Source organism: Varroa jacobsoni, unplaced genomic scaffold (assembly GCF_002532875.2).
Source record: "Varroa jacobsoni isolate VJ856 unplaced genomic scaffold, vjacob_1.0 scaffold_188, whole genome shotgun sequence".
Classification (NCBI taxonomy): domain Eukaryota; kingdom Metazoa; phylum Arthropoda; class Arachnida; order Mesostigmata; family Varroidae; genus Varroa; species Varroa jacobsoni.
The window spans coordinates 125,399-151,389 of record NW_019213090.1 but is presented as its reverse complement, the minus strand read 5'-3'; the positions used below and the strand labels follow the sequence as shown (position 1 = coordinate 151,389).

The following is a 25,991-nucleotide window of genomic DNA, read 5'->3' as shown; positions in this document are numbered from 1 at the left end:
CATAATAACTATATAAAAATTATAAATACTAGCAAAGATTGATAAAGATACTAATAATCATGCTGATTATTATGGAGATGATAATGATGTTACTACAGTAAGCAGATAAAACGTTACATCTTATTTTATTATTCTCCTTATATTATTATTATTATGACGTTGACGCATTACAAGGGGGGTTGGAAGAAGGAAACGACAATAATAACATGAGGTCAAACAGAAACTACAGAGACGGTAGTTGTCGGATGAATGCATAATTCAAAATAACAGTTTGCTTGAAGCTTCGCACAATGAAGCTGCATTACTTAGCGACGATGATCGATGGAGAGACAGATAGAAGCCACAACAAAGCGACTAGACACGTGTAATCGTTTTCCATGGCTCTCTGGCGATTGTTTTTTGACTTATGTTACCGACTGTTGACCTCATTAGCAGTGTCGCCTCCTACCACCCCGCACAAGCGCACCCAGGACACACAAATAGCAACTAACTAGCCGCTACAACGACAGTCGGATTCACGAGCGAGGACAAATAAGTACGAAAAAGTAGACAACCGACGAAAGTGTTGACGTCAAGTAGTGGTCATCCGGTCCTCTATTCGCGACACCTGTCGTAAGCCATAAGTGAATATGCATCAGACTAGTAAACGATTCCGGATAAGTCCAGCAAGACCCCTCCAGGCAGTCTTTGAAGCAATACCAAAGGGTGATTTCAAAGGCTCGTTTACATAGGAGGATAATTGAGGGTCAGCTCGAAATGTCATAACAGATTAATTAGATTAGAACCAACAAGCAGACAACCAATAGCAGTCGATATTACATGGGTCCCTCGGCAGCTGGCACTTGTTGTCTTGCCAGTCCGATGATAAATTCTATTACAAGCGTAAATTCGTTTCTTATAATAGTTCAGATTATGAGATATACAATGTTGGCCAAATACAAAACAAATCTACAAATGTTAATATCTAGCGTCGAAGTTCCTTATCAATTTGTCATCGCGCACAAGCAGCGATAAGGTATCTAATAAAAACCATTACGGTTAAAATGTGATACCGCCGTATAATAGCGTATGCAGATGAATACTACAACAATAGGACACCTGTCAAAAATAACAAGACAAGTACAGACAACATATACATAAAACAGACGTGAAAAGACGTGCTTAAGGTGAACATAGCAAGATGGTGAACTCATAAATAAACTCATGAAAACAATGAGCCATGAAGTTACACACGGCAGACACGCGCACACAGTTAAATAAAGCATTGTTTACTTTGGCGCGCCGGCGATGCCAAGACGGGATGCTAGGCACCGCCGGGCACCGAGGACTTTTGTATGTACCGTTGTATCCCCTTAATCATGACTATATGATTAGCAGTCGTGAACTACTCAAGATGCAACATTTGCGGATGGGTTGCTTCAAGGCAGGAGTATCACTGAATATGTACTCAAATGGATATAGAACAAACAGCGAGAATTAAAAAATTGACGACATATTGTGTAATTATATGAAGAAAGCGGCGAGGCAATGCGCAAACCTAGTCACAGAAAAAACCGGTTCCGGATGATTCGTTGGGGGGCGCCGCTGCCTGCCACTAGCTGTATTGCTACCTGCTTTGATCACTACTTAATTGTACTAAGTTATTTCCGGTTGTTAGTGTTTCCTAACAAAAAAAATGGCGTTCAAAGTACGAAATTCGCCAGCGTTCACCAAAGATACCTCATGTAACAAGACGTCCACCGCGCTTGCCGGGTCTGATACACTAGTTGCAGTACAGGTAGTAAACGAACAAAACGGAAATATAGCATAAAGTTTGCCCGGATTCCCTCAGATCATCATCTCCGTGTATCACTAAAAGCATTGTGACCATCTTATGCGGCCCCGACGCCTGCCACGCAAACCCCATCTGTGGTGGTGTCTTCACGTTCAAGTACCTCTAAAATATACAGTATGTCTAAAATTATAATACAATGAATCCTAATTGGGTGAAAATACATGTTGTGACAAGAGTGCAAAATTTCTCTTAATACGCTAGATTGACACAGGCTAACGCCCAGCACCGCTTCATCGCTATGAGTTAACAAGCATTGGTAGCGACCGAATTAGAAATTTAGCTGCGTTCTAATATCACGCGACTGTAAACAGCATTCTATACAGCATAAAGCCTAAATACTCACCTTCACAATTAGTGTTTTGATGGATCTGAGAAAAAGATAAACATTTAGATTTAAACACTAGTACGCATGTTTTGACGCAATAAACTCACAATTCCTTTAACTTGTACTACCTATACCAATCAAGCATTTTTCGAGTGACATGTTTCTCACCACCGTGTTCATCGGGAACAAGATCCACGCGACGCAAAACAGGACGAGATCGATTTGCTGACGACTATCATGGCAGCCATGGGCATGGCCTATTGTCTCTGTTAACTGGCATTTTCTTGATTGTTTTATTCGTCTCTTTCTTCCGCCCTTGTCTTTTCCTATTTCCCTATAGGCAATCATGCTACGCAAAAAGCCGAAGCCTCATCGGATCCACCGACGGAATACCGAGCCGACATTGATGCCAACGAGCAAGTAAATCATGGGCGGTCAGTCAAGAAAGGCTATTTGTACGATTTTCGGATTCTCACTAACATTCACCCTCGCGTCAAAACAACACTGTTCAACTAGACACAAACAAATGGTAACAGGGAACTGTATTGCCTCATTCACCGATCTGTGCGAAACTAGAAAAATGTTTCTACCATCGACAGACGCTTAACGACTCAGATCTCGTATTGTTATCATCAATTAGCGTGTTGGTACGTTAACACGTAGATATGTGACGATCCACCAGGGTGGCAAAACCAAACGGATGGATGAATAAAAGGAAATCAGAAATTCCGTCACGACCGGATTTGAGAGATGCTAAGTACACACTAGACACACACGGTATCGCAACTTCAGTTTATCAACTTCTGCAATAGTTTAAAGGAATGGAGGTATAAAAGATGAGCTGGTGCATTTCATTATCGGATCTAATAAATTAAAAAGCCGAATTAATGCAGTTCGATCTGAATATTGGATCAGTCTAGCCATAAGAATGTTATCATATATAAGGTCGTACTACTTTTTGAAGCTATGGGACGACTACAAGAATATTAAATAGAGTGATTTAATACATGAGACGGAGCTTGACGCTGTAACTATGTATTTATGTCTCAGCACCACGTCTTGAACTGAATTTTTATACACAGAGATTATGTCTATATTCAACGAAAACTTTTATTTTTATTTGCTTTGCCTTTGCGGTTCTCGTCGATCTCCTTGTCTCAGTCGTCGAAATGATTTATTTCTGTTCCATTAATACTCAGGCGTTAGATCACGCCCACTTTTCGAGTTAAATTTAACTTTTAATGTATTAAAAAAAATCCATGTTAGAAAAAACCAGAGGATTTGGAGGGCGTCGCGGTATTTCATGCAAACCCCGCTCTGCGACTGCAATCAAACCACTACCACCCCTACGAGTTTACGCTCGCGCTTGCCACCCTGAAACATTTGTAATGACTAAAATGATTAATACATTTTAGATTGAGAGATTGCACGAGACAAAAAAGAGGATCAGAAACGTGGAAAAAGTAGGCCTCAACGACCGACTGCACAGTGAGTGCAACGCCGTCGGAAAAGTTTGTGGAACACACGCACCAAAAAAGGAAATGATTAAAGGTAGATTGAGCGAAATGTCCAACGACGGAATATATATATATATATATATAGATGAAGAGCAAAAGAAAGAGAGTGAAGGGAAAACACGTGTGAGAGAAACTGTGTGTAAGAATAAAGTTGAGTGTAGTGACAAGGTGACTGTTAAAAATATTAATTATAATGATACGCTCGTGAAAGTACTACTAACAGTAAGAATAATAATAAACGAACGAATAACACGAATTACACTAACATGATAATTAATAGGATTAAAGCGGCAGTGTAGGCGACCTTGAAACTGGTCGGGGTCACCTTCTTTAATACAGATAGCATATAAGCAAGAGCGACGACAAGTGTCATCATATTCAACTGATACCATAGTGACGATATAGTATATCACTTGAAGGAAGAGAGAAAGAGTGTTGTATGACTGATTGAGTAATATATATATATATATATATATATATATATATATATATATATATGTGCGCAAAAATCAAAAAAGGATACAATAATAGCACATTTCATTCTCTGCGAGTAGATTAGCAATTGTTTTGTTACCCTTAGTATTACTACTATTATTAATATTGTCAGTACTGATAGCTAAGATCTTTGGTAAGAAGATCTCAGTGGACCTCGCGTATCTCTTAATATTAAGAGACCTTTTCCATGCAAAGAGAGACCGCAAACATGGATAATAATATTAATAATAAAACAAAATTAATCACAGCTGCCCTTTCAGAAAGAAACGCAGACAAGTTTGCAGACGTAAATAAACGGACGCGTAGCAGACGATGCTCGTATTAACCAACTCACATTAAGTAACAACCGAGTCCAACAAAGCAAGCAGACGATTTTATGTTATATGGTATAATTGCCAAGCCAACAACTTCCTAGCAAACGTCAATGAAACATGGAGTGCGAGAAGGTAGGACGATGCTACCACGTGAAAGACACCCGATAAAAAATGGATGTAATGTCAGACGGACAACTGAATTACAATAGCACTGAGAAGAAACCTACAACAAAGAAGCAACACTTCAATTTTGATTCGATGTGTCACACAATGAGGACAAACTACGAAATATTGTTAGGTTTCATGCACAGCGAATAATATAAGCTTTTATGTAAATCTAATAGACCGATGGGATTTGTTATAAAATCAACGATCCAACGGTTACACCAACTCGTCTAGTAAGATCATTCATGCAATTGCGAATAGAACGCACACGTCTTTGCAAACGTAGGGCCAATATAAGAGCGCAAACGTGTCACGCCGTTATTCACGCACACACACACACACACAAAAACTCACACACACCATAAGGTAAATAATCTTCTAAGACATGAAATCGTAGATACAAGAACAGCCAGTGAACATAGAAAAACAAGGTCGCCCCATTTACCTCCTCGAGTCATTATGGGGAGGGTGCAAGTATGTTGTTTTCCATGAAAACCAAATAAACCTGAGAGAGAAATATTACAAAAGAGAACACAACGCGACGAGTAATAATAATAATATCGAAATGGTGACTTCATCACTATCCTAACATAATTACCATATTTAATAATATAATTATTATCACAATGCATTATTATTACAGCACCGAATATTACCACACTTATCAACAACTAACATACGAAACTATAATAAATGACATTACAATAATCACGAGATATTACAGAACAGAGGTACATTATAAGGTAAAGCTATACAATATAATAAACCAATAGTAAGAATAAGGAGATTTATTAATATATCCTCTTTTTGCAGTAGCGAAACACTAACGAGAGATTAAAAGGAGGGGAACTGAGTCGTGTTTGCGTACTGGACAGATGGAAAATGATACATAATGCAATTGCAAAGAGTGTGTAGACTGAGAAAGCCGAAACAGTATCAACAATTACAAGTTAACAATTACAGTTTTTCTTATTCTGTCCGCGCGACAATTCTCATCAAAGTTATTCAACTTATCTCCTCAATCATTCCCCAAACTCGAAAACCCCAATCCTTTTAAGCAGGATCGCTAAGATCTTAACACCTTGCCAAAAACTAACTTGCCTCACACGAAGAATGCAGTGCCCGGATTATCGACGCTCTCCTGGCTCGCGCACACACGCCGGTTCATCGTTGTCCACCGAGTTTCCGATATATGTACTGATTCTTTAATGGTCGTCTCTCGCTAATGTTTACCTGCTACCAACAGCTATATGACCTTCACACCTATTTCTTGTGAATAAACGAAGGTATAAGATTCCCTCTGCATTTGATTAAATAAACGGTAGCACAAAATTAGACGGGCTTGCAATCTAGGTTAAAATAGAACCGTGATTTTTAATGTACTTTGCACGTAACACTCTCTTAAGTATTGGCAGTCTAGTCGAATGTCGACAACCCGTATTTACGATTTCAAATAAGATTTGAGCAGTCGCGTACGATAAACAATTGCGTCTCCATTATTGTGTGCTGGATACGTGCAGACATGTACCCTATAGGGCACACAGAATAGGCACTGGTTAAGATGATTACACTTGCGGCAATATCTTAAATACTACTTAAAAAATATCATTTTGTAACACCTACCGGATTCCGCTGTAAATCGTTGGGACTTCACTGTTATAGATGAAAAAAGAATTCACTCTCTCGAATTTTCTGACTCTAACAGCAACAACAGTGTGAGTAGCTTAGCTGAAATACGTGCCCGGATCAAATGAGTCTTTCTTAATATTAGTATTGATCTCTCATTATTGGAAGGTTTCATTTAGTGCTAGGTCGATCTTCGATTCAGTGAATTTGTATAAATGGAAAATAACTTCTGAAAACGATTTGCAAGCAGCAGGATAACTATGTGTCGGTCATTTGGCATGTTGATCTATTATCATGTGTGTCTTCTGAACGACTCCAACAATAAGACGGGCCTTCACAATAAAGTAAATCGGTTGCCACAGCAAATATAATTGTGAACGAAGTATCCCTGTCTGTAGCGTACATAGAGAATACAATTGTTCATTGTCACCCGTACAGACATTCAGGTACACACACGGCCAATACAAAACAGAGAAGCTGAAATCCAGTCCAGGATGTAGTCAGGAACAGAAATGAGCTTCTGAAGACGAAAGATAATGCTTCGGGTTCCACTGTTTCTCTTAGCACACTTCGTTCGTTTACACTCCTACCTGACCATTTTCCCAATTCGAACCGAAATGAGACCATAAATATGAATGAAGTGACAGCGTAGTGATGAAGCAAGAAAACAAAAAGCACAAGAGCGTAATGAGGTGGCGAGAAGTCAAATAGCTAGTAAAACATGCGAAGCACGAATACGATAATAACACTTGATTCTAGAGCTGATGACATTAGTATTCCTAGCAACGATAAGAATAATGTAAATGGCAACAACACTAACAGACTGAAGCTAACATAGTCTGGCTCCAAGATCTCCTCCCGAACCGTTTTGCTGTCTTTTTCGCTGACGTTCAACCGCCTCTTCCCGATAAAATCACTGTGCAATAGAATATATCATGGTTAACGCCGGCTCATGGAAGAACCTAGCAGATCATGTTAGGTTCGTTGACATTGGCTAGGCATCAAATGATGTCCCTGTGATAGCTTAGTGGGAAACATATTTGCCTGCTAATCTTAGGGGCATGTTGTGGTCTAGGTTTGAACCCAGGCATAGACACGCTTCGTCTCGTGATGGCTGGGAGCCAGCCGTCTGATGGAATGCCTAACGGCGATACCGGACGTAAAACTCGAAACACAGAGGCATCAGATGATGACAGACAAGTTTTACTGATAGGATCTTGTTTCGCAATTGGAGGGTCGCGATAAAAATACAATCTATTGTTAGAAATCAAACGTCGTCACAGAGCACGCCCGCTGCTCATTGGCGGGTCACAACAATTTTACTGACGTCGTTGACTGCGGCTCACCGTAAATAATCGGGGGGAAAAAGGCAAGGGTAATGAAAAAGGTAGGGAAAATGGCCGAGGAGGGATGAAGCGCAAGGGAAGTTATTTCCATCCTGTTTCCAACAAAATCAGCAACAGAAACGACAAACAACAAGCAATGGGTCATATAGCGTTTGGCTACTGAGGTGTTGGCCAGGAGGTGAGGGTGCATAGAAAAAGATAGTTGGGAGGATGGGTGGTCAGTTGGGTTAATGAGTGGGTGGGTGGGTGCAATTCGATAAGCAACGAGGTCGAAGGGCGGAAGAAACGTGACGCAAAAACGGAACAACATAGAAGAAGAAACAGCGCCTTGAGGGAAAGAAGAGCAAAGCTGGATAACGTTGGAAGATTGTGTGAGTGTTGTTAAATGCCTGTGAAAGAAACCAAGTCCAGCGAAATCTAGCAGTGTATCATCTTCGCTATATTGACGATGATAATAATAATAATGAACATGGCGACACTATGATAAATACAATAGACACGTAATATGATGAAATAGTAGACATGAGTAAAATGATGATGACAGTGAAATACAGAGGATAACAAAATAATAATGATGATGATGATCATATGATAAAGATTATGTTAATGATGAAGGTGATCATAATAATGAAGACGATTGATGCGGATGGATGAAAATAACAATAACATAATAATAATAAAATAACAGTAATAACAATAACGACAATAATAATAATGACGGTGAATATAAGAATATAATCGATCATGGCGCGCATTTGGGATATTATACCAATCGACAGTGGACACCGCGCAAATAATTCCGGCTGAAGAAACACAACTAAGAAACTGAACAAGAGAAAAAAGAATGAACAACAAAAATAATAGTAATAACAGCAAAAAACAGCAGCAGCAGCAACAACAACAACAACAACTACAACGTTAACACTTACAGAGGAAGCCTCTGCTTGGAGGTGTATTATTGTTTGTGGGTTACGCCCGTGAGTTGGTATAAACCCAACGAGTATATACATATAAACATTAATAACAATGCCGAAGATAGTGACAATGATAATAATAATAGTAATAATAATAACAAATAGAAATAGAGATACGAAGAGAACAATTGAAGTTGATGAGCTCATACGATGGAATGGTGATCCTGATAAAAACAGGAAACTAGCGGAAGAAAAAGAAGAAGATGAATTAAAAAAGGTTATTATTCCGATGATGACGTAGACGTCGAAGGCGTAGAAACAACGTCAAGCATAAGAAATATACAAACAAGCTACCGAAAACACGGCTACACACAGACTCTACAGGAGTGTTGACAAGAGCAAACTCGGTTAAGGTTAGAAAGTTATATTAATATGATGAATACCGGCAGCGTAAGTGTTAAGAACATCGCAAAAGCAGACCTAGCAGAACGACACAAAAAGCAGAAAGAAATCACCTGTATTCGTCGCACGTACACGTTACTATTTCTAGACCCCGACGCGTGACTCGAGGTCACGTTCATGTGGAACACACGAATTCTGTTGGGAAAGGAGTAGCTCCAAGGAGACGGAGCACAAGACAGAGAAAAAGATAAAGTAATAATAACAACCACAACAACAATAACATTCACATCAAAAGTTTAAGAACGCCACAAACCACCAAACAATAATAATAATATTAATAATAATAACATCAAAACAACAACCCACAACAAACGATATATATATATATATATATATATATATATATATATAATGCTATATATATATATAGCATTATATGTACGTGGTGTAAGTATAATGAGAAACAAGAAAGCTAGCAGACATAATTCTATCTAATTATTGAATATAACAGTAATAATAATATGAATAACATCGCTAATGTCAAAACAAATTAATAAATGACGAAACACATTACATATAACGCCTCTTTCTTCCGAGTCGCTATTGAAACATTTTTAGAGAAACCGTTCCCGAAAGCGCATAAAAACCTTTGTATGTATGTGACGATTTAAATCAAAAAAAAAACTTTTCTTTAGCGTTTTTATTACTTGACTAGTATATATTTACATTTTGTTGATGAGATTGGGGAGTAATTAAATCCTACTTTATGAACAATAAGAATGTGGACCACTGGTTTGTAACAGCAGTTATTAATTCATTGCACATACCATTATAATAATACTACCCAGAAAAAGAGTCCGCAACTGACCGATTAAAAAAAAATTTCCAAAATTGGTAACATATTTACCTTTGATATTTTATGTCTTTCGCTTTTTGTCGCACTTTTTTTTTTTATTTTTTTAAAAAATGACTTATTAGTTAACCCTGATATCCAGCTTCGCAGAATCGTTTTTATTGAAAGCTGAGACAGCAACTTTGAGCCGTTGTTTTCCAAAATGATCTTTTCAACTTAGCTAAACGTTCCTTTACTTTAATAAGCCTTGACATGTTAAGTCATTCCGAAACAAATTCGTTGCAGAATTCTGTGTCTCGTTAGAGCTATCTTATAAGACAGATTTCGTTAAAAGAAAAGAGGTGTTAGTGTATTGAAGCTCGCAACAATGAACCTTGAGTAGTTGTATTTAATCTTCTTTTGGAGGAAAAATGATTTTTGGAGGACTGAAAAAATGTCGCGAATTAATAGCATAGTTTTTAAACAAAGTAAAAACTATTGAGAAATTGTGCCGATGCTGGAGGCAATTGAGGCAACTTTGATAGAACTGACCTCCATTTCTAACAAGGCTTAGCATAACAATTGCCATTAAATAGAGTACAACTCCGGAATGGTTTCTCAAGAGCTCCGGCTTTATATCAAGTTGTTCAGACTACAAACTTAAATACGTGACATGAAAAATTAAATACTAAAGAACGAGTCTATATAGAATAACTAAAAAACAATTCATTATTAAATTAGACAACACTGAAATTCTTGAGATTAAGACGAATGAATAATAGGTTCATTAATAACAAAATGTCGCTATTTTGAAAAAAATTGGGAATACATGCAGGGTGACAGTTTTAAAGCTACCTAAATCTTCCTAATCGGTTATATCTTAGTGGAAGTGATTTTAGCTTCCATTTTTGTCATACAAAAGTGTATGTGTGTGTGTGTATTACATAAAAATTAAAATAATTTTATTTGGCATGGTTTATGACTACTATAGTGCCTTGTTCAAATAATGGCGCGCGGCTTTGAATCCGAAAGCATTCACCCGCCCGGGAATGCTATAGAAGATGCAATGTTATGACCCGTTGCTTATGTGTCTTGATCTACATTTGCTTAGCTCTGTGCAAAATTTTGCGACCTACTGTGAAACCTTCGCTAGAAGCAGTTGTTGATAGTGAAGGTTGTGTTTTCAAAACTTCATAGGTGTCAGCGAAGGTCGCGTGTTATGTCGCTCTGGAGGCAACTCCGTCGGCCAGCGGTGCTAACGCAACGCTCTTTGCCGACCATCCAAGTAGCGCCCAATCGCACCGTGAGTACGAAACACCTGCGGAAAGCAGAGGACACTTCAGGGGTCAGACCACAATTAGATAGAACGAACTGATATTCGCCAAAAATGATCACGAGGCGTGAATCACCCCGCTTGCGTTGTTCTTATTCTTTATAGACTCGTTTTGCGGATAACAAAAAATAAGCTAGAATTGTATAGTTTTAAAATTTGACACTTGAATCATTAACGAGCGTTAGGGTTGAATCAGTCAGTATTCCAGATGCGTATAAAATCAGCACGGGCAAAGTAAAAATAAATATGCGAAATATTGTTCATGTCCGCTATGACATATGATATGGGACAACTACATGTGTAGCAAACTGTATACATTGGCATATTTTTGGATCGTGTCAGCTGTTTATAAAGCCAACTCAGTATTCTATAAAATGTATTTAAGCTATTTCAGAATATTAGATAGCTTACACTAAAATCGATTGTAAGCCTTATAAGTTTAAGGTGTTTATTTTGTGAGTGAAATAGTTAATACTGAAATGCTTTAGAGCAAAATTTTTGCGGTCTACCATTTCATACATGCGCACGGTTGCTGTGAGTTTGACACCCCTTGTGTCCGCTAATAGTAAAATAATCAGTTTGATAAATCGGTTCATAAAAACGAAATCTCGAACACATGATGCTTATCTTTTAACCGTTGAAAGGATGTTGAAACGATCATAGGACTTTGCAATATATCGCCCTTTCAGACATATATATATCTCGGTAATGCTTTGATCCAACTGTAGCTTAGGTTGGTACTGACATACTAATTCAACTGCAATTTATCGTTGACTACCATGTTGATTAACTCATCAGCTTGTAATATAGGCTATAGTAACATCATAAAACCTTGTGTGGATTCTAGATTAATACAATGACGAGTACTGATTGACGTGTATCTAACGAGTGGCTAACCAATTTGACCCCGACTTCTATTGCAGATTGTAGAGAGGCACAATGACAATGTTTACGTAAGGATTTTTTCGATTTTTAATACTTTGCATCCTCTATATTCTCTTTCTTGCTCTCCCTTTAAACTTCGCCATTTACTGTCGCCATTACCACACCCGCCGCCGCCGCCATTTCACGGCTGTTATCATTGTTTTGCACTTGAGCTAATGCACATTATGTTACGCCAGCAATGGCCTTCGAAACAAAATAGCTAGCATTTCTTTACAAGATCTTCCATTTTACCCACTGATTTAAGCACTGCCGTTGATTACTGCTGCGAATTAGTGATAATTACTATTACTGCTCGTTCATACAGTCGTTGCACCCTTTTCGTCGATTAGGTTTGTGCCAGCGGTGCGCTTACCGTTTTCACCCAAAAAATGATTGCATTTTCAAGAGGAGGTTCATGAAATACGTACAGAGATACGTAAAAATAATTACCTGCACTGAACGATATATTCTCCAGTTTCGTATGCTTGTTAATAACTGTGCATTGTTTTGTTTACCGAATTCCTCTCCTCCTGATAATGGCCACTCTAAATCTGTGCCAATGTTGTCACAGCGTGTGTACTATTCAGTCAATTAGAGTGTCATATCTTTAATATAAAATCTCCTTTTATTCTTATATTCCGTAACCATGTGAATGCTAACGTCTTTATTTTTTATCTTTTCTCGTTTTACTTCCTTAGTCGAACTACGAGCTTTCAAAATTTATCTATATATCAATCTGAAATTCTCAACGAGTCGCGCTGTGCCTCCTGTAACTTCTAAGTAATCGTCATCATAAATATAATAATAATAATAATAAAGCGCAGTCGTATGCTATAAATCTTGCAAGCACGAACCTTGTGTGCAACTAACGTATTCTACGTAAAATTCTTGCAACGGAAGCTTGGTGCACACGTACTCTAAGTTTAGTAAATACAAATAAAGTAATAATGGCTGATTATATGTGTATGAGGGCCGCTGTGAAATCGTAGCATGCCGTCGAGCCTGAATCTGCCTAATGAAGGTCATCATTTTTTTTACACGCAACTAATGTAAGACAATTAGTAACTATTAATTTTCGGTGCTTTGTCTGATTCGTGCGTTATAGCACGTTTCGGGCACGCGGACCGATAAAAGCAAATATGGAGGTCGTTTCATGGTGACAGCTCTTCCGGGAGATGGAATCGGTCCCGAACTTATTGGCTACGTAAAGGAAGTGTTCCGGTAAGCAGCTTATTGATATTCTGCTTTGGCGGATTTTTTCGATAGGAACTTTTGTTTAAAAGATTTTTGAAAGCTGATGGTTTACTTAATAGGTGAACATAAGCGAAATAACATCGCAATAGATATAAAGGCCCAAGAATCGTTCCTCTTTAGGTAGACAATGACGCCACTTAGTTGAGCAATTAGTAACAAAGGCAATCATGGAGGACATGATATTAACATTTGTTTATAGATTTAGCCTGATCTGCGTATTACACGGCGTTGTTTAATGGAATTTTTCAATGTTATATTATTATCATTGCAGTTATGGTGGCGTGCCGGTGGACTTTGAAGAGGTTCACCTAGACTCATCCAGAGACGACGTCGACTTGCTGGAGCAGGCCATCATCGCGGTCAAGCGCAACGGGGTTGCCTTAAAGGGTAACATTGAGACGCGTCATAACGACCCGAATTGCAAATCCAGAAACGTTGAACTACGCCTCCGGCTGGGCCTGTTTGCTAATATTGTGCATGTCACCTCACAACCAGGCATTGAAACGAGACACTCTGGAATCGATATCGTTCTCATTCGACAGAACACCGGTTCGCAATTTCTTTACCATTTGCCTCAGTAATGAGACCTTTGAATCAAAAAAACAGTTCACTCATGCGGATAAAGCCACCCGATTTTATGGGGATGTATACTTATAAAATACACTATCATGATATATACACGTATTTTTTTTTACCTTTTTGTTTGATTTTGCAGAGGGCGAGTATTCATGCGAAGAACACATGTCTATTAAGGGCGTCGTCGAGTCGCTGAAGGTTATCACTCAGTCCAAAAGTGACGAAATTGCCCGTTACGCTTTTGAGTGGGCTAAGAATAATGGACGCAAGAAAATTACCTGCGTCCACAAAGCCAATATTATGTACGTATACTTGTTCAAAGCATTGTATTTGTTCTAGGCATAATAAATGCAGTCTCGGTTAACCTGCCGTATAATATTGGGATTAAAGTGTACTTATTGCAATACGAAGATAACTAGCTAGACTACCATGGCTTAGACATACCCGCATAAGATTAGAACATTAAACATTAGTTTGCTAGTGGATTGATTCTTTTGATAATAAGGAACTAAAAGCCACCACAGATCTATTTTCTGGAGCTTTTTTTTTCATCCGATCAGCTCGCAATGATTAGGAATCTTTCTGTAAATATTTTTAGACTTCTTTACCCGTAGACTTATCCTATTGATTTTTTCTCCGTTTGGTGCTATTTCAGGAAACTATCTGACGGCCTATTCCTGCGTTGTTGTACTGAGATTTCGAAGGAATACCCCGAGCTGGAGTTCGACAACATCATCATTGACAACTGTTCCATGCAGCTTGTGTCTAACCCGAAGCAGTTTGACGTTCTTTTGCTGCCAAACCTGTACGGTAATATTTTAACGAATCTCGCCTGCGGAATTACTGGGGGCCCAGGTATCGCCTCCGGACGTAATTATGGCCGCGAATACGCCGTTTTCGAAACTGGCACCCGTAACACGGGAAAATCTATTGCTGGCAAAAATATCGCTAATCCAATTGCGATGATGAACGCTGGCGTCGATTTGCTGTATCACCTTAATTTAAGGGAACACGCTGAAGTGATTGCAACGGCTATTGATAAAACGATTAATGTTGATAAGATTCACACACCCGATCTTGGCGGTCAAGCGACCACTACAGATGTCGTGCAGAACATCATCAAGGAAGTACAGAAGCACGCTTAGAAAACCAGACAACGATAATAAAAATTTGCAGCAAAACTGTCCATATCGTACTTCAATCTTCTGCGACTAAGTACAGCCAAAACTATGTGAGCTACGTGACGATTGTAATATTTGATTATCCACCTGTAGTAGAATCGACATCATTTGAACGTGGAGGACCTTGCCAGTGTTAAACTGAGATTGTAATAAAGAAATGACGAATCTACCAGGTCAACAAAAGGTTTAAAGTAACCACCTGAGTGGATTTAATCAATAGACAGACCACTGTAAATGCACGAATATAAGGGTTGAGAATGTGTCATACAGGTGCAACAAGCGTGATAGAAGTATGAACTATATGTGTAGATACACGAGCTGAAGAGGGGCTCGTCTAGTCCACTACTTGCTCTTAGTTGATGCTTAGTGTTGAGATTATAAGAATCAACAATAATCGAAAGAAAAAATGCTGGACGAAGTGTATAAGGAAATGAAATCACGAAAAGGCAGTTAGGGTTCTGAAAGCTCGGGGCGTCCTATTCAACATCATGAAGCGTATTCATTTGAAATGGCAAATTTTGTTGAACGGTGACCTCATTTGATCCTTTTAACGTGTGCACTCTATTTGGTGTGAGATCTATGACAATTCGAATACCAGAAGTAGTAGTGGTTCTTTAATGATGATATTTATTTTAATGAAAGAGCATGCCCACAATAAAAGTGATGTAAATTGATGGACTTTCCCATGTGCGTCATCATTTTCTGTGTCGGAAATGTAATCTTAGAACTCTGCGTATTATGCATATTATCAGTTATTCAGTCTTGGAAAATAGACTGAATAACTGATAGAGATAATCAAGCAAAGACACACGGCAGTGTTCCTTTTAATGTACGGCGATTTGAAAATTGTTTAGGTCATATAATCCCTTATTTATAGGTATAGGTATTTAGGTGTTCGTATGACGTAATCACTTCTCCAATATACATACATATATAGGGCGAAGAAATTCCTCCTATAACCGCTGATTACGAATAGTTTGCTAATTTAATACACTATCCTAGAGGCGTGTAGCTAAAACTGTAGACTTCTGAGAAGGACAATAGTATACTTCCCTTGGTGACTATATGCTGATATGTAGCTTAAGTTGATCGTGGGCTTCGATGAAACAATACTATGAAGCTGGGCCTCTTTTACATTGGATAGGAATGTGATGTGATTTTTGGATTGACATAATCGATTTTAATCAATTCGTTGTAATCATGCGTATGAACATTAAGTTAGCGAGTGTCGGATTCTATTTTGCATGGGTACGGGATTAATGATTGCTTTCTTCTTTGCAAGTTACGAATTACTTATAGGAACCACTTATCTCTGCTTAATATACTCAGTAACACTGATAGCTTTAGCACAAAGGCATTCATTCAGCCAAGGATAGTTTTCTTCGATGTATCATAAGACCAGTGGCAGGGCGCTTATTTCCAAGATCACTTCGATTAAAAAGAGACATGCTAGATACAAATAACTGTGACATGAAAATGTCCCTTCTGTAACGTTGGTATCTCAAACCATGCGCGAACTTAAATGTTACGTCGGTTACTGGCAGTACTCTAGAGAAATTAGTAAAGGTTAGCAGCTGTAAACAATGACTAAGGTACAGATTGATTTGTAGACTATTCTGAGGTAAATAAGAAATATGAAATGTCAAAAAACGAACAGTCGCGATATTAGAGTACCTCATAAGTTCTCGGCCTAAGTGGCTTCCGTGAAGGCGTCATTAGTTGACAAATAACGGTTCAGTTGCTTTTCCTTTAAATAAGTTTATGTTCTAAATAAACTTCATTACACACACTTTTGAGTGCCAGCATTTTATATTAAAGGGTTGCGTTGACTTACTTATTGTATAATGGCTGACATTTAGAGCTGACGAACCTCATAAATTACTCATTCGTTCTTACATATTCACATGAATCAATATGCAATAATTCAAATTTACTTCGGTTAGTGAAAATACATAAGGGTTACATAAAGCTGTGATCTGCATAACCGGAACGGATAACATTTCAAGCGATTTTCTTAATAAGATCCTCTTATTCAAAATATTTTGCAAAGTTCAGTGAAATTATCTGCAACATTACCGTTTTTGTTGCCATCATTGTTAAGTAGATCTAAGACAACATTGTACAATAATAATTAGAACGGGTGGGTTTTTTCATAGTTCATTTAACAACAGTCGTGAAGTTGTACAGAAAAAGCTATTTAGCTGCCAAGGAACAAAGTACTTTATATTCGGCCTTCCATTGATCTAAAACAATCCTTAAGTGCGTACTTCGTCAATCTTACGTACAGAGAGGAAGAGGTATCCTAAATGAATAAAGGCTACGGTACTTGAAATGCTCTGACGTGATCTGAGCCTGTACTGCAAAGGCTTAACGATTTTTACCAAGTTCTGGAGCGAGGCAGTAACATGTGACCAGGCATTATGGAAGTCTGTCAAAACAAAGCAACTTGGTCAAACTGAGTACGAAAAGGACACTTAATCTCCATGCTACGTTGGACGGCTTTTGAAAAAAATGAGTCCCAAGTGCACCGTAGGAAGGCTCATTGTTAGTTCTTACTATGAATTATGAGAATCTCAATCAAGTTTGCGTGAAAACACAAAAAAGTTCCTGTTTCCAATTGAACGTCTTTCTCAATATTTAGAGAAAATTAGCGTTATACCTGAGCAGCACGGGTCGCGAAAACAGATATCTTTTTTGGTTTTGCAAGACAATACTTTTACGTCGTCTTCGTGAATTTTCCTTCAACATTTGACATCGCTTGTCCATTAGCTCTGTTGTTCAGATTTGCCTTAGCTTGAATACCGAGAAATTTACCGGGACTCATTGTGGATGACGGGAGTTGCTGGATTGGACCCATTTGATCCGGAATAGCTCGGGGCAACAGTTACAGCTTTTCTTTTTTTTTCAGTTAACGTCCGTGATCTGCCCCACGAAAAGAAGGACCGTTACACCGACGATCTCGTATTTTTCAGTAGAAGTTGATCCCACTTTTAACAATTACTGACAACATTCAGATGGCATGTGGACAACTTAATTAGTAGTATTTGCCATAATTAACAATACCCCCCTTTAAAAGCATACCTTTTGGGTGTATTTCAAGAATATTGTCCTGCCCCTGTAGCAATTATGGCGATTACTTGTCACCCCGGAAAGCAATGTATACTGTGTTCATGCGGTATGCACTAACAAACAGATAAATGATGTGAACATCATTTAGAGCCTGTTTATAACTCTATAAAAGAGTTGAATATAATCGGGCTTGATTTCCATATAAACCAAGTAACTAGATCACTTATTGTCAGTACCATTTTTAATTACCAATATCTAATGTCTTATTCACTTTTTCATTCGTTATTGCTGAATATGTGGTTCGGTGTGAATATGACGGAGCGTCAAGATGGTGATTGGTTGGTTTAGATGTTACTTTTGATGACCACTATTAGATAGAGCTAGTCTATCATCTTAGTCTATAGTTGGAATGTGGTCTAAAGCAGACCGCAACATCTTCCATAGGCTAATTCAATTCCGTAACATATTAAATTATGCATTGATATTAAAGAAAGTAGGTTTTGTAGTAGAGACGACGTTAAAACTGGCTTGACGTGACAGGTAAACAATGTATCATCATGAACGGTTTTCCGTTAAAGGTCTTATGTACAAATTCAAATTATGTAATTTGTACAATAACGTTTCCTTTGTTTGCCAATGGTTTCGTCTTATTCATGTGGGCACAATCGTCAGCTAATACTAGTGACCTTCAAAAAAAAGGTAAACACACAGAAAAGTGAAATAATGGAATTGAAACTCACCTGGGGATAACATTAACACCAAGTAAACGGTTATTTAAGGAGCACAGGTCTCGAAGGTTGCGCAAGGCACTACTTGCTGTTGCAACGATAGAATATCTTCGTGAGATCCAATCAAAAACTACGTTGGCTATTTGTTATTCGAAAGTTGTAGCTTATGCGTCATACGCTCTGCCCACGATTTGGGCATATCTCCCGATAAGTAACGACACCAACGCGATAGTAGTAAGCCTTATCCCAAGCTCGTCCAGAGCCTTCACGTCTCTGCTAGGAACTGATTGTTTACTTGCCTTCTAAAGCCTTACTATACCGGTAGGAAGTGCTTCGAATTGGAAAAAAAAATAGAGAATTTTGGAGCGCTTATTCGCGAATACCAACTGCGGTTAAACAACGGAAAGTTAGCTTCCTTGAAAATCAGGATTATAATCGGTTTCGCTCAAAAAGACGGTAAAACAGCGAGTCGTTTATGAGTTATAACAGTTTATGAGTCTTGCTATATCGTCTACCACGCTCCGGGTTACTACCATTCCAACTCCAACAATTCCATATCACTAACAGTTAGGAGGCCGTTGCCGCCGAATACTGCCCAGTTGTGTCTATCTTATCGCACTAGCGGGGTTATTTTAATTGCCATAGCCATTAGTGCCGCTGTCACACATATGGTACTTTTGTAGAAGTTTTCGCTTTATAGAAAGCCTTCAATTGAATGCTAGATACACAATTTCCGGAGCATTATTTACTTTTCATTAGACGAGCTGCCTGTCATCCATTTTATTTAATAGTTACCTGCTATTTACTAAAGAAATAATTCTATTAAGTTAGCAAATTACGATATGCTTACCAGGTTAAGGGCTCGCATCTGTGCGACAAAGCCGAAATAAATCGCAATGATAATTTATTATCAGTTCAACTAACTTCTTGATCCATTCATTGCAAAAAGCGCAGGAACAGGATCTACGAGAAATCCCATTAGAGGAAGAGCTAGGTAGCTACATAATTTGATAGAAGAAACGCATAGAGAAGAACAGTTGATCCTGTGATTGTCGATCTTTTAAATGTTTTTATTTATATATACAGATCTCCCTTGTGAACCTGCTAGCATATTTCGCAGACAAAGGACGTTCCAAAGCATTTCTGATCCTTTTAACAGGTCCCTTTACTCGATACTTGATAACGACAGGTCTGTGTCTAGTGTGATCCAAATGCAAAAAATGGTTTGAAGATACATTTCTGAGGCTCGAAACAACAAAACCAAATACTAAACATCATGAAAGGTTACGCTGTAGCATAATAAATGTTGGATACGTTCATAAAGTAAATCCTAAGCACACCAGTCATATATCTATTCCTATTTCATTGACATTCTTTTAGCTTTTTTCGCACTGTTGAGCTTATTGGCGCCATGCATTGGCGTCAATTCGAAACCGCCCGCAACCGACTTCCGTTTTCTACTAGAAGCCTTCCCGGTATCGGTTGACGGGGTCTCAAAATACACCGGCGTAGGGTCGCCATCTTTTGGAGTTTTCATAGATGCAAGCTTTCCGGCGGGAGTAAAATCGAACGTGACGCTCTTTCGTTTTTCTTTACCCAGAGACTCACGAGGCGATTTCAAAATTGGCCGCGGTGTGTTAGCTTCATCAGATTGTTTGTTATTATTCGGTGTCGAGGCGATAGATTTTGCTGTAAAATACGCATAAACAGTAGAGAGTTAGTGACATGACAACGACTAGACACAGTCTTTCAAAATCAATAAACTCTCGGATGCAAGACCTGTATGTTCAGTCACGATGTATTTTGACAACAACTAAAATCGATGTATGCCATAATCTCTTACTGAAAATAACTTTAAGTCATATGAATTTATAAGCTGAATCTGTTAGTAGGGATTTAGGCTTATGCTAAGGCATATTAATGCCGCCTGAATTTTTTACATAAATTTGATACCGTAAGATTTGCAGTAATAATGCTACCTACCTACTGATTGTGTCTCTCGACCCTTCAATGTTTTTTGCTTGGCTGTTCGTGGCTCAATAAGAAAGTTGCTGTTGCGCTTTACTTTCTTGACACTTTTCCTTGGCGTACCCGTAAGAGTAAATTCACTGGTAGCAGCCCTTCCTAGTTTAATTCGAAGAGTCGTCGCAGCTGACTGTTTGCTTACTTTAAATCCTTGGTGCTTTTCGGACTTCGCCACCTTGTCCTTAATGGCTGCCATCTGATCGAACTTCCTTTCGATTTTCTCGGACTTCTTTTCGATGGGAACGAGTTGAGGGCACTCCTCAACATCACCTTTGTCATCGCTATTATCATTATACTCAGCATCATCGTAGCCTTGCAGTGTGTCAAAGGCAGGTACTGCAGGAGGCTTGCTTTGCTTAGGCATCTTGACCTGTTTGGGCAAGGCTTTAGGCTTAGGAACCGGTACATGACTTGGTAGCTTAAGCATGTTGGAACCGAATCTTTTGCCAACTTTACGAAGCGCAGCTTTACGAGCTAGATGTTTTATATAGCGTTTTTTCGCTTCATCGCGTTCTTCAAACTCTTGGTTTCGGAACACTTCGAGATAATCTTCGTCCAACAGATCATCGCTGTCCAACTTCTGTTCCTCGTCTTTGATGGCGATCACCTTTCCGTCTGTTCGAATTTTGACGCGAACGCCGGGCATTGTATCAATTGTGTCTTCAAACTCCTTTGGTGTCTGCCTATCAATAAACACTTTATCGATCTCGGACATGTCCACGCTATTGGCTGATACAAACGAAACGTACATCGGCACTGATTTACCGACGAATGAGGCTAAATGGATCGAGTTTACGTTGGCTTCTCCACCGGGAAGATGCTCCGGTATAAAGCTATCGAGAATAGCGCGGATATTGTCAGCTATTTCTTGATCACTATGGTCCGTTAGGTTTCCTACCTTCATCGATACATTAGGTCCTTCGGGTGTGATGTGGATTAACGTCCGTGTTATAGCCTCCTCGAGAGCTTGTTTAAGCTTATCTTCATCCTTTATATATACACGAATAGGCATTTTACGGCGACGGAAAAAAAGAGTACCCAGAAGTTTGGGCATCTTGAACATGATACGATGGTCACAGAGAAAATGATCGAAAGCCTTACATAGCTTGCGTTTAGCCTCATATGACTTGAACTCTGTCTCAAGTTGCATTACGGGCATTACGTGAATTTCTCGGTCGATTCCCATCGTGCGCAGCTTGTGTTTCCATTCATTTGCATATCGCTCATGATCAGCCCTGAAATACCGAGGTAAGATAAACATAGCAAATACATTTGCTGATCTAGAAAAAAAAAGGTTGCAATTACAGCTGAGGTATAGATTTCGCAATCATTGGTCTTATTGTAGATTAAGTTTGTTTTTCTCCTATGTAGAAGGCATTAGAATGTTAGTGTGATTTTTGGCCTATGTTCAAGTCTGATTAAATAATATACATAATCCCGTGTATCTCAAAATATACTTTGCTAATCTCATTTAAATTCATATTATATATATATATATATATATATATATATATATATATAGACAGATATGAAGGCAATCGCGAAACTGAAGCATACGGTAATGCCAGTTAAGTAGAATCTTGCTAACATACGTACACACTAACAAAACATAGATATCTTTCAATGACGTATGAACAATTTCCGGCACAGGCAGAACAGTATTCATATGAAGTACGTTTAGTTCTTTTTGCTAACCTTTTGTTTCCTTTTTCAGAGTCTTTGCACCCCACAATAAAACAAATCTCATCTTCCTCGGTGAGTAAGCAGTGAGGGAACGTGAACGGAATCATGAGAATTTTTTGGCATGCCGACATCTTTTTCACTGTCAGCTGCAAATTCACAAACCGTTCCTGGCGGTCATCTTCGTCTATAATAGATTTTTTCTCTTTCTGTGCTATTTCATGATCACGGACTTTCCTGAAAGCCCTTACAGCTTCCAAAATTTGATCCGTTTTTACTAAGCGCTGCTGCGAACTCATGCTAATTAATCTACGATCATATAGTGAAATCCACAAAAGAATTATTGAGATCGTGTCTTTTCTGCTTTAACATGCACGTCTGGAACCGCTAGCAAGCAGCGGTGGTATTGCCGGACCTCAAACAAGCCGAACGTAAATAAATCCACGAGGTTTGAGAAGGCAGCTGTAGACTATCGCTCCTTGCGCATATATATTAATCGAAAATTATTCTAATCTACCTTCTATCACTGCATTTTATGAAATCAACAGAAAGTGCTGAACCGAGATGGCTACCCCGATAAAATTGTGTAGATTTTGAGAACCAGTCTAAGTATAAAGTGTTGAGTAGATGTTGACTGTTATAATTTTTTGAAAGAGCGCGCGCTTCCACATTAGAGCTGGCAGTAGTTTCGGATTAAACAGTGGTAGCAGCTTCCTTTTCTTGGTCGCGTTCACCATGAAGGCCAGCGGCCTGGTAAGAAATTTGTAAAATTTTACCCAAACAACAGTAAAAGGTTTGCTTGAAAAAGCATATGACTCGTTTCTTGACCTGTATTAAGATTGTTGAATGCAACATTCTACATGCAACAGAAAGTCGCCATTAAATCTATGTGAAAAGTGTGCAATGCGTGATTACACGTGTTCCGTTGTGCGATTATGATCCGTGCGATATGAAACTCAGTGGGATGCAGGATCCATTTTATACGCGAAAGAAAGTCATATCAAATGTGGCATTGTTTTTTTTAGCAGCCTTGCAGTTGCCAAGTGTTATAATAAAAACCTTCGTTACTAACATATCTCCAGTGCCTGCCGGACTCCGGTTTATATTATAGTAACCAGTAAGGTAACCGTTGGAAGAACTGACCGTTTTAGCTGCGGCAGTATTGAAAAACTAAGTTTCCAGGTTACAGCAAGAACATGTGCTTTACATGTACCGTTCATCCTAATTTTAATACCAACTTAGATGCACCATCATGCTACCGGTATCCAAAACATTGGTTCCGTCAGAGCAGTTTATATTATTACTGTCACTGAAATGCGACCGTCATCATTACTTCCCTAGAATACAATATATCATAATGCAAGACGCTTCCTCTTCTTTTTCACTAAGTGAAATTTTAGTATTATGATGAAATCCATGCGCGTCAACTGAAGGGATGAGATAGACCGTTTGTGACGCGTGGCCGTCCGGTTTTCGGTGGCCCGAAGAGCAACGGATCAACACTCACCCACAAGATGATTGCCGATTCTGAAGTGTTTATAAATAATTAGTTATTGCAGAACCTTTTTCAACAGTTAGGTCGTCCAACCGTTAACCAAACGATGATTGTAACCTGTATGTTGTTTTCTTTGCGTGTTACTAACCGTTTGGAAAACCCAACAGCTTCGTCACTATGAACTGGTGGGTCGTGCCCACCCTACGGAGCGGGACCCTCACCCGAAGCTGTACAAGATGTACATATTCGCTCCGGACTTCGTTACGGCAAAGTCCCGTTTTTGGTACTTTATCAAAAAGCTCAAGAAGGTGAAGAAAACCACTGGTGAGGTCATTTCCATTAAAAGAGTAAGTACTGCGATTGTGCAAGCGACAACTTGCATGGTTGATATGGTCATTGGTTTCAATATTATCTCAACAATGCATCTTAAAGCAAAATTCCAGTAGTATTCTGCGGCATCCTATGACATAAAACGAGACCTATAATGAATTATGGTGATAGTAAAACAGTTGCAACACATTAATCAGTGTCCGTTGATACAACTGTTTCAATAGAACCAAAACAATTCGGCATAATTCATCTAGTATACACAGCGCTCTTCGATTTCCGTTTTTGCAAAGCTTGTATTTGCAAACCGGAAGGTTTAGGCGCGATATAAACGTGAGCTTGAACATCTGTGTCACTTCGAAGCTGTGAAGTGAATTTTAGTTTAGGCTTACAGACTTAACAATGAGTAGTTATCATTTGTAAGAATTTTTATGTTCCGGTAATAACGACTCGAATGTTTTTGCGAAAAAAGTGGGTGTAACCTTTGAAGCTTCATTTTTAGCTGTGAGCTCGTTTTTATGTTAAAACGCTTTCTAGTAGCATTCAGATGTTATTTTATGGGAGACAACGATTTGGGTTTCGGGTCTATTAATATCGCTTCTTCTATCTACTAAAGATAAGGAGTGCCGTACAATCTTTAAATACTTAACAATATATATACTTTTTTAAAATCAATCTTTTGTAATAAAAAGAAAATTCTTCGCAAATGAGTACAAGTTTGGTACATATTATTGTACCAGGTACTTGTGGTAACCTTTTTTATCGTTTTAATCGATTAAATGCCTCTTGCTATTGTAGATCCCTGAAAAGAACCCAGGAAAGGTTAAAAACTACGGTATCTGGCTGCGATACAACTCACGGTCGGGAATCCATAATATGTACCGCGAATACCGTGATGTTACAACCGAGGGCGCTGTAACGCAGTGTTACAGGGATATGGGTGCTCGCCATCGCGCCCAGGCATCGTCGATTCAAATTATCCGTGTTGAATCGGTTCCGGCCGCAAAGACTAGGCGTGCCCACATTAAGCAGTTCCATGACCAGAAGATCAAGTTTCCCCATCCGTTCCCGATCAAAAGGAACTTCCACGCACAGCGCTTTGCTGCTAACAGGCCTATTGTTCGGTTCCAGTGAACAGCGTGTCCGGAATCTAACGATCTTTACTGGTCGAAAGCTGGACCTCGTGTGTCGCGCAAAATGTGGTATCAATAAAAAGGGTTCGGAAGGAAAAATTGAGTTTCTTCCTCTTCGTAACAATAGCTAGACAACAATATTACATAAATGCAGATATCGCGCCGATGGCTTGCTGTGGACTGTTCATACAGATCAAGTTAGAATTCTGATTGTTTAGTACTAATGAAGGAAACCAGCAGATTTTGTCAACAAGCTAGCCACCGATGGACTTATTCAGTGTTCTCGTGTAGAATTATCCTAGAAATAGTAATGTATTATTGTTGTATACTGATATATACTGTATTACAAAGCACATTATTTTTTCATCTGTAATTTAATGTAAGTGATATGTTGCAAAGCTTTTACTCGTTGAAGACAACAGACATTTAAATAGGTACTTAAATAAAATCTATTTCTATTTCGTTGATTTTAGCTTAGTCTGAAAGATGAGGTCCG

At 38.7% G+C, this 25,991-nt stretch overlaps 4 protein-coding genes across 6 annotated transcripts in view; 3 read left to right on the top strand and 1 right to left on the bottom strand.

The window, feature by feature from the left end:
- Window positions 1-9,511, top strand: part of LOC111272566 (diacylglycerol kinase theta) — a 22,241-nt gene extending 12,730 nt beyond the window's left edge. For both annotated transcript variants that reach the window (XR_002687603.2, XM_022854107.2), the window contains one exon: window positions 2,500-9,511. Coding sequence is in view for 1 of the 2 variants with exons in the window: in XM_022854107.2 (XP_022709842.1) it covers window positions 2,500-2,583 (84 nt within the window). In the remaining variant the exon portion in view is untranslated. The remainder of the gene's footprint in view (window positions 1-2,499) is intronic.
- Window positions 9,512-9,639: 128 nt separating this feature from the next.
- Window positions 9,640-15,721, top strand: Idh3g (Isocitrate dehydrogenase (NAD(+)) 3 non-catalytic subunit gamma). Of its 2 annotated transcripts, XM_022854176.2 has the most exons (6): window positions 9,640-11,073; window positions 12,027-12,056; window positions 13,133-13,248; window positions 13,553-13,830; window positions 13,997-14,159; window positions 14,513-15,721. In XM_022854176.2, the coding sequence occupies exons 1-6, from the start codon at window positions 10,990-10,992 to the stop codon at window positions 15,000-15,002; spliced, it is 1,161 nt and encodes a 386-aa protein (XP_022709911.1). In that variant the 5' UTR covers window positions 9,640-10,989; the 3' UTR covers window positions 15,003-15,721. The 2 variants fall into 2 exon arrangements, with proteins under 2 accessions (XP_022709911.1, XP_022709917.1); XM_022854182.2 differs by lacking the exon at window positions 12,027-12,056 and having other exon boundaries at window positions 9,642-11,073.
- Window positions 15,722-19,876: 4,155 nt separating this feature from the next.
- Window positions 19,877-22,967, bottom strand: LOC111272601 (uncharacterized). Its single transcript, XM_022854165.2, has 3 exons — window positions 22,556-22,967; window positions 20,819-22,095; window positions 19,877-20,524 (listed from the first exon to the last, which is right to left on the bottom strand). The coding sequence occupies exons 1-3, from the start codon at window positions 22,837-22,839 to the stop codon at window positions 20,193-20,195; spliced, it is 1,893 nt and encodes a 630-aa protein (XP_022709900.1). The 5' UTR covers window positions 22,840-22,967; the 3' UTR covers window positions 19,877-20,192.
- A 227-nt stretch (window positions 22,968-23,194) lies between these two features.
- On the top strand, window positions 23,195-25,594 carry RpL18A (ribosomal protein L18A). Its single transcript, XM_022854247.2, has 3 exons — window positions 23,195-23,293; window positions 24,203-24,382; window positions 25,161-25,594. The coding sequence occupies exons 1-3, from the start codon at window positions 23,276-23,278 to the stop codon at window positions 25,494-25,496; spliced, it is 534 nt and encodes a 177-aa protein (XP_022709982.1). The 5' UTR covers window positions 23,195-23,275; the 3' UTR covers window positions 25,497-25,594.
- The last annotated feature ends 397 nt before the right edge of the window (window positions 25,595-25,991 follow it).